General features: G+C 36.0%; 1 protein-coding gene across 2 annotated transcripts in view; it reads right to left on the bottom strand.

Annotated features, from left to right (window-relative positions):
• Positions 1-10,000, bottom strand: part of LOC106868186 (uncharacterized) — an 88,667-nt gene that overhangs the window by 1,148 nt on the left and 77,519 nt on the right. For both annotated transcript variants that reach the window (XM_089361091.1, XM_089361093.1), the window contains exon 3: positions 1-3,794. This exon is cut by the window's left edge and continues 1,148 nt beyond it. In XM_089361091.1, the coding sequence (XP_089217217.1) occupies positions 1,735-3,794 (2,060 nt within the window). In that variant the 3' untranslated portion in view covers positions 1-1,734. The remainder of the gene's footprint in view (positions 3,795-10,000) is intronic.

Here is a 10,000-nt window from a genome sequence, read left to right as displayed (position 1 = left end):
CTATTACTCGTCCTTATGAGAATTGTTTCTTTTGGCTTAAGGTTGTTTTCTTTTTTTTTTGTTCGATTTGATTTTTTTTTTAATTAGAAAAGAGACTAGAATTGACTGAAATAATGGCTCTTCATTTCTGGTTCAGATACTTTAGATTCCCAAAACAAAAGTGTCAAGCCAAACTTTAAGTAGATTTTATTTTGATCGGTGCAGTACTAAATTTTGGATATCACCAAAAAAAAAACTTTTAGTACTAATAATTATTATTTTAAATAATAATAATACGTCGTCGAGAAACTGGTGTTTGCAGAAGACACCTCTTTATAGAACATTATAAGACATGCCTTAAGATGGCGAGTACTACCAACTACAGACTGTCTGTCTACTGTCAGTTTGGTCTTCACCTTTTATCGAACGAAAGTCATTAATGAGAGACAACAAAAATGGAAACTATTTTATGTAAGAAATCGGAAAGAAAAATTGATTTCTTTCATATTCTTTGGGTCACCATTTCTTCGTTTTTTTTAAAAGTTAGTTTGTTTATTTGCTAAATTCTCATTGTCCTTTATTGTTTGTGTTTTGTTATTTTTTTAGTACATTTACGACAAAACAAAAATTTGAACAAGTCTTTATAAGCGTCACTAAATCTCTTATTCATTAAGCCGTATATCAATGGATTAAAGCAACTGTTGGCGTAGCCACAAAATAGCGATGCTATATCGGCTTCTCTGGGTACTTCATATTCCAAGTATAAACTACACAACATCGTAATGCAAAATGGTAACCAAGATACGAAAAATACAATAATGACCACTAACAGTGAAAACGTTATACGGATCTCTTCGCGTCTCCTTCGCAAATGACGAAGTGGAATCACATTGGAAGAAGACTTCCGCGAAGATTCCGCGGACATTCTCATACGAGGCAATGAAAGTGCCTTTTTAATGTTATTCTGGTTTCATCTTAATCACTCGGATGATGGCAGAAATTAGGGGTTTCAATAATACAATCTCTATGATGTTGGTTGAGAGCTTACTATGAAACTCTGTTCAACATCACAAGTAGAAATAGTTTATTTCTCTTCATATTACCAACAGTCTCTTGTTCCATTATTTTCAGAGAAGAAAAAAAAAGATAAAAAATAATATCCGACTGTAGTTTCACATATTTCATTTCATATATCAACCTATTACTCGTCCTTATGAGAATTGTTTCTTTTGGCTTAAGGTTGTTTTCTTTTTTTTTTTGTTCGATTTGATTTTTTTTTTAATTAGAAAAGAGACTAGAATTGACTGAAATAATGGCTCTTCATTTCTGGTTCAGATACTTTAGATTCCCAAAACAAAAGTGTCAAGCCAAACTTTAAGTAGATTTTATTTTGATCGGTGCAGTACTAAATTTTGGATATCACCAAAAAAAAAACTTTTAGTACTAATAATTATTATTTTAAATAATAATAATACGTCGTCGAGAAACTGGTGTTTGCAGAAGACACCTCTTTATAGAACATTATAAGACATGCCTTAAGATGGCGAGTACTACCAACTACAGACTGTCTGTCTACTGTCAGTTTGGTCTTCACCTTTTATCGAACGAAAGTCATTAATGAGAGACAACAAAAATGGAAACTATTTTATGTAAGAAATCGGAAAGAAAAATTGATTTCTTTCATATTCTTTGGGTCACCATTTCTTCGTTTTTTTTAAAAGTTAGTTTGTTTATTTGCTAAATTCTCATTGTCCTTTATTGTTTGTGTTTTGTTATTTTTTTAGTACATTTACGACAAAACAAAAATTTGAACAAGTCTTTATAAGCGTCACTAAATCTCTTATTCATTAAGCCGTATATCAATGGATTAAAGCAACTGTTGGCGTAGCCACAAAATAGCGATGCTATATCGGCTTCTCTGGGTACTTCATATTCCAAGTATAAACTACACAACATCGTAATGCAAAATGGTAACCAAGATACGAAAAATACAATAATGACCACTAACAGTGAAAACGTTATACGGATCTCTTCGCGTCTCCTTCGCAAATGACGAAGTGGAATCACATTGGAAGAAGACTTCCGCGAAGATTCCGCGGACATTCTCATACGAGGCAATGAAAGTGCCTTTTTAATGTTATTCTGGTTTCTGACAAATTTTCGAGATTTCGTAACGTTCGACATTTTCACCCGCATCTTGCGACCTTCTGCCGAGTTTCTAATATGTTTCATAGGGACCAAAGACGGCGGTTTTCGAGGGGTATTATTTTCTAATGGAACCTTCATGGAAGGCAGAGAAAATATTTTCCTCAGATTGCATCTACTTCCGCTTAATTGTCTTTTTTTGGTTGTGTTTGGCCTCTCAGTAACCGTTTCATGTCTTTTTGTGTCGACTGGTGGCGAATCTAATTTGTTATCGAATGAATTGTTCAAGAACGAACAAGACTTACTCGTTTCACTGTCATTCACCTTTGACCAGCACGTACACTTCTTATCTAAACTAGCTGTTCCATCTTGTGGGCTGAACGACATGTCATTTCTGTTCATTGAACTGTCATCAATTGTCTCCTTGCAGTTCTCACGTTCATCAGTTTCCGATTGCTCTCCACCGTCACAATTGCGTTTCATCTCATCCATTTTCTTCGGGTTAGTTGTTTTCGCTGTACAACCAGTAACACTACTCCTGTCGTTAATCAACTCACTTGAGGAATCTGGACTGCTATCACCTGGGTTTTCATTACATTCTTCACTATCACCGTCCTCGTTCTCACAGTTTACCTCATCATTGCCAGCTAATGAAAACGTAACAGGCTCTTCGACGTCCCCATTCGACTGAATCGTTACACTCTCCTGGCTTGCCGTGTCTGATTCAGTGAGATGAGGTTTTATCTCGTTCACTTCATCATCGCTCTTCACGTTGACCATGCTTCCATTCTCACAGACACCGTCACTTGCTGTATGATGCCAGCTGGTTTCAGGTGAGCGAGCGACCGGGGAGCTTGATGCAGACGACCGAATAACTGGTGAATGTATATCTGATGATGAATGATTAAATGATGAGTGAGATGTTGGGAATTGAGTTTCAGCTATGTGGTTGATTGATGCTGGAAGGGTTCGTGACTTGGGTGTTGGTGACTGAACGGTTGGTGATTGGCTGTTTGGTGACTGTGTTTCAGGGGAACTAACGTTCAAAATTGTTTCACAAGACATATTTCGCTTGGTGAGAGGGATACCATTGGTAAACTGCGTGGTAATATTTACATTGTCATCGGAATCACTGTAGATAGTGCAATCTTCCTTCACTGGGTGGAGGCTAGGATCTTGGCATCTGGGGCATTTATCACTTTCACTGAATTCAGGGGACCCACACTCGCTGTTTGCGTTGTTTTGTTTTTGTTGAAGCGCTAAGTTTTGTCTCAGAGTTGTAGCATAATCAGTTAACTTTTTCACAGAAAGGGGGTCAACATGTACAAGAGTACCGTTTCTAATTCTTTCCGGTTCAGAGGCTGTGTCACGCAAAATCGTAGGCGATTCAACTTTTTGGTTTTCGCTTTCCATATCGACATACGAGGCACTAAGTCTTTGATCGAGGCTCATTAATCTGCGATTGCTGTTTCGAACAGAGGTGATAATCCGTACGTAACAGAACGACATGACGATACAAGGAACGCAAAAACACATTCCAATCATGAAGAACGTATACGATGTTGATGTCTTCCATTCACAGAAACAAAATGATTGGTTCCTCAGGTATCCATACTTACTCCATCCGAAGAGAGGTGGCGCTGCTAGTAAACAGGATACAACCCAAACAACTGTAGGAAGAAAAAAAAAAGAGAAAAATAAATAGTTAGAATCGGTTAGGAACTGATCAAAATTGCTCAAAATGTAGAAAATTAGAAAGTAATAAGAAATAGTTGGAAAATAATCAGAAGCGCTTCATTTAGAAAATGGTCTCTCTCTCTCTCTCTCTCTCTCTCTCTCTCTCTCTCTCTCTCTCTCTCTCTCTCTCTCTCTCTCTCTCTCTCTCTCTCTCTCTCTCACACACACACACACACACACAGATTTACCGAAAAACAAAAGACGAAGTCAGGTTTATAAACAAGAAGCAGGTGTATTAGTTTGACACTCGGGAAGGTGAGAAAGTCTTTTACATTTCGAGCCTACGCTCTTCAACAGAAAGGAACACGAGGAAATAAACAGAGAAAGAATTTTAAAAAAATTGGGGAGTTAGCGGTCAATCATGGCCACTCTAAAACCAGCGGAAAGGAAGTGTAGAAAGGTATTTATTTATGCGGTGGTGAAGGTGGAGAAGGAAAGATTTGTAATCGGGTATGATTGAAAAAGGGGAGAGAAAAAGGCAAAGTAATGACGTACGGAGTATGAAAGTTCAAAAAATTCAAAAGGCGTGAGGAGAAGAAAATATATATACTAGTGGTTCTCAACCATTAAAAAAAATCAGTGAACCCCAATAGCAATTCGATGTATAAAAACCTAGTTTATAGATACTTCTTTCGAAATTCCTATTTTGTTTATTACATATTAACTTGTCTAAGCTGAACTACGTAAAACGTCAGAGGCAGAAACCCATCTGTTTCCCACAATAAATACATGTAAAGCAAAATCTTTTCAGGGGCCTTTATACTACTGTGGATCCCCAGTTTACTATTTTGCTTGTATGGACCCCAAGGGATCTTAAATGGATCCCGACGGAGAAACATTGCATTAGATAATTCTTTCTACTAAAAGAATAAGGCCCGAAATTTTGTGGAAAGGGAGGCTAGTCGATTACATCAACCCAGTGTTTATTTGGTACTTACTTCATTGACCTCGAAAGGAAGGCAAAAACAAAAAAAAAAACAACAAAAATTCGACATCGGAAGAATTTGAATTCACAACGTAAACACGAATTAAATGTCACGAAGTATTTTGTCCGGCATACTAACGATTCTTTTCTACTCTAGACACAAGGCCCGAAATTTTTGGGGAGAAAGCCAGTCAATTAGATCGACCCCAGTACGTAACTGGTACTTAATTTATCGACTCCGAAAGGATGAAAGGCAAAGTCGACCTCGACGGAATTTGAACTCAGAACGTAAAGACAGACGAAACACCGCTAAGCATTTCGCCCGGCGGGCTAACGATTCTGCGAACTCGTTGCGGTTTCGATACTCTAAATAATGCAGAGATAATATATCAGAAAACAAAAGACAGTGCACGGTTGAGGTATTTTTACTATATGTCAACTTAATCAAATAAGAGTTGGATCTTAACCATCAACAAAATAAACACCCTTTTCCTGCACTGGTTTAACAGTTCGCCGATAGATTTTTTGTGAACTGCTTCACGAAATAACTATATAATTATCTAAGTTACTTGACCCATCTTAACCTTTGACATTACAGGTCATTATATATGAGTCTCTCTCTAAACACTAGAAATAACTTGCGTTGTATTAATAGAATATCATTGGCTGATTTGGAAAAGACAAACATGTGTCAGTCGCGAATCTCAGTAGATTGAATATTTGTTGGTGTTCTTGTATTTTTGTTGTTGCTGTTACTGTTGAGTTTTTCTTTTCTTTTCTCTTTTGATTTTTTTTTTCTTAAGGGAGAGAAGTATGCAGTAGCGCTATTAATCCCTGTTAAGAATGCAGCGAATTGGCAGAATCGTTAGCACGCCGGGCAAAATGCTTAGCGTACGTTCTGAGTTCAAATTCCGCCGAGGTCGACTCTGCCTTTCATCCTTTCGGAGTCGATTAAATAAGTACCAGTTACGCACTGAGGTCGATGTAATCGACTTAATCCGCCTCTATCACAACTACAACTCATACTATTACTACCACCCCAGCAAGAGGAACAGAAGTGTCACTGAATAGTGAGAGAGGGGGGTCAACGTATGACACACTGACACACAGAAATTCGTTTTGGCATTTTTATTACATATATACAAATAAAATATATATTGATAAAATGTATGTACCCCCCACCACACACATAAACACATATACGTTAGATTGTTTCCATGAAATGTCGTATTTGAAAGGTAACAATAAAATGTTTCAGAGGTGTTAGAGAACTGATTTATTTAATCAAAGTGTGATCCATGTTCATTTATGACGTTTATCCAACGTCATATATTCTATCTTTAAAAAGAAATTCATCTTTTGCTGTGATAAACTGTCCGAATGCTTCAATTACCCCTTCTCTATTTAAGAATGTCTTTTTTCCTTATGAAAAGCTTAAAATGTTTAAATAATAATCAGTAGGAGAGATATCAGGGGAATAGGGAGGATGTAGCAAAATTTCATAATTCTGGCTTTGCAACTTTTGGACCGTAGCGTGAGGAGTGTGAGGACGTCTATTGTCGTGGAGCAAAATTGGGCTATCTCTATTCACTCGTCTGGGTTGCTTCTTTTTCAAATTCTCATGCATACAATCAATTTCCTGGCAATACGATGTTGCTGTTACCGTTTTTTCTTGTTGCAAAAATGAATAATGAATAATTCCCTTCGTAGACCACCATACAGTGACCACTAACTTTTTAGGGTGCAATGGTGTTTTGGGTAGTGTTTAGATGACTCTCCTGCATCTAATCACTGTCCTGTTTTGGAACCATCTCTGAGCAGTTCTGATGTTAACAAAACCATTACCAAAGGCCCGCTTGATATTCCGTAGAGCTTCTGCGGCAGAGTGACCCAGTTTGTACTCATACGAAAAAAATCACTCAACATAGTTTGGTTGTTATCATTTTCATAAGGTCTGTGGGTACCAATTTTGTATACCAATATTGTTGGGAAAGAAATAGAACCAAGATTCAATGCAAGGTATACATGATTGAGTTTTTAAATAACTGAGATAACAAATAATTAAAAATGCGACATTTCACGTGAAACAACCTAATATAAATGAGATGTTTGGGTGGATTCCAGGAACTGGTGGTATTAGGAAGTGAGTGGAGTGTGGGCGTACTAGAAGTACTGAGAGATGTGTGGTGGACTTAGTCTAACAAGTGTGTTAAGCTTATTGTATGTGTAGGTGGACAAAACTTCGAGGAAGACTCACTGACTCACTCACCGGATGCTTTGCTGACTCCGTCGTATATCATGATAATACATGTGCAACAGAATGTGAGTGTCTGTGTTCACACACACACACACACACGTGCGTGTGTATATCTATCTATCTATCTATCTATCTCTATCAATCAATCTATCTATCTATCAGTACTTGATTGCTACTTTACTTTATCGACCTCGAAAGGATAAAAGGCGAAGTTGACGTCAGAGAAATTTGAACTCACGAATACGAAAAGATGGACGAAATACCGCTTGGCGATTCTCCGTCGCGATAACGATTCTACCAACTCGTCGCTTTAATAATAATAATAATAATAATAATAATAATAATAATAATAATAATAATAATAATAATGATGATGATGATGATGATGATGATGATATTAATAATCATGTTAAGAAGTGAAATGGAGCCAGTGTGTGTTTATTATTGACATAATGACCCTCCTAAGATACAACACAAATCTGTTTTGAACAAACGATTTCATTTTAAGAATGTTGAAAACCAAATACAGAATAATAATAATAATAATAATAATAATAATAATAATAATAATAATAATAATAATAAAATCAGAAAAGCTAAAAAAATTTTAAAAAAAGACAGGAAAACAGTATTTTGTTTATGATACTACGATACGCTACAGAATAAATCTATACCATAGATTCTGTAAGAAAGTCCATGTGGGTAGAAGCAGAATTGCTAAAAATAAGACCAAACCCACAACAGTTATGTGGTAAATGATGATGTACAAACCACAAATACTACTTCAATAACAATAAAGTATTATTTAAAAAGCGTTTATCGTTTCCTGAGTGTTCGGTGACATTTTCATTTTCGAATTCCGTTTTATAGCTTCTTTCTGTCTTTCTGCTTCCGCCCACCCCCCTTTTTTTTTTACACTTCTATTTACTGTCTACTTAAACTTTTGCCACATATCTGCATATCTGCCTCAAACGGAAATTATTATCTATCTACCCATACGTACGTACATACATACAAACATACATACATATGCATGCGTGTGTACGTCATATATATATATATATATATATATATATATATATATATATATATATATATACTCATAAATATATAGGGATTGACAGTAACCTGCTTCTCCAACATACTGAGAATTCAGAAATAGCAGTCAAAGAACTACTGATTTCAAAACTACAAATTATTACTCTAGATTGATAGCGATATTTTTGATACACACAGAACTCTTCTCTACTGTTTTTTGTTCTGTGTGTATCAAAAATATCGCTATCGATCTAGAGTAATAATTTGTAGTTTTGAAATCAGTAGTTCTTTGACTGCTATTTCTGAATTCTCAGTATGTTGGAGAAGCAGGTTACTGTCAATCCCTATATATTTATGATTATAAATGTTTTTTACCGAAGAAGGTTTTTTTCATACTGAGCTACCCGGCAGAATTGTTAATTATTAATTTTATTACTAATTGATGATTCCCTGCCCTGCATATCTATATATATATATATATATATATATATATATATATATATATATATATATATATATATATATATATACTCTTTTACTCTTTTACTTGTTTCAGTCATTTGACTGCGGCCATGCTGGAGCACCGCCTTTAGTCGAGCAAATCGACCCCAGGACTTATTCTTTGGAAGCCTAGTACTTATTCTATCGGTCCCTTTTGCCGAACCGCTAAGTTACAGGGACGTAAACACACCAGCATCAGTTGTCAAGTGATGTTGGGGGACAAACACAGACACACAAACACATACATATATATATACATATATACGACGGGCTTCTTTCAGTTTCCGTCTACCAAATCCACTCACAAGGCTTTGGTCGGCCCGAGGCTATAGTAGAAGACACTTGCTCGAGGTGTCATGCAGTGGGACTGAACCCGGAACCATGTGGTTTGTAAGCAAGCTACTTACCACACAGCCACTCCCGAATGATATACTATATATATTATATCACACACACACACACACACACACACACACACACACACACACACACACACACACGCACGCACACGTGCACACACATATGAAGGCGCGTCGCTTATTGGTTAGTGTATTCCACTCACGGTCGCACGATATCTGGTTTCGATCCCCAGACCAGACGATGCGTTGTGTCCTTCAGCAAACCATTTCATTTTACGTTGCCCCAGTCCACTCAGTTGTAAATAACTGGCCAACCATGCAGCGAACTGGTGATCTTTTCAAGGGAAATGTTGACCTGCCCACCAGGAATATGACATCCGATATTCTGATCGACACAGTGGTATATATATATATATATATATATATATATATATATATATATATATAAAATATATAGTTTTAGGGAAAATAACCAATTTTCAAGAACTCATCGATGAAAATCCACTATCACATATAGAAAAATGAATAATTAAAAGCACAATAAATGAGTATAATATAATTTTGCTATATGTGATAGTGGATTTTCATCGATGAGTTCTTGAAAATTGGTTTATTTTCCCTAAAACTATATATTTTATATATACTTTATCTATAAGGCTCAATTTAATTTTAATTTTTATAAATTGATTTTAATTGAGTTTTTTACCTGTAATTTTGGATTTTGTCCCTAATATTATTATTATATATATATATATATGGGAGAATTAAGAAAAACAACAGACGAAGACAGGTGGTGTAAACAACAAATGGATGTATTAGTTTAACGCTCGGGAATAGAGAAAGTCTTTGACGTTTCGAGCCTACGCTCTTCAACTGAGAGGAGCACAGAAAGAAATAAGGAGAGAAGCAAGGTGAAAAAAAATATAAAAATGTAGTGGTCAGCGATCTATCATATAACCCTTCACTAATTAACCCTTCATTCTTTTATTTTTATTTATACATCCATTGCCCCGTTTTGGTCATCCTTTTATTGCCCCAATTTTCTATAACGCACCCGCT

The sequence above is a fragment of the Octopus bimaculoides genome, chromosome 12, assembly GCF_046866305.1.
Source record: "Octopus bimaculoides isolate indiv1 chromosome 12, ASM4686630v1, whole genome shotgun sequence".
Lineage (NCBI taxonomy): Eukaryota > Metazoa > Mollusca > Cephalopoda > Octopoda > Octopodidae > Octopus > Octopus bimaculoides.
This window is presented reverse-complemented; position numbering and strand designations above follow the sequence as displayed.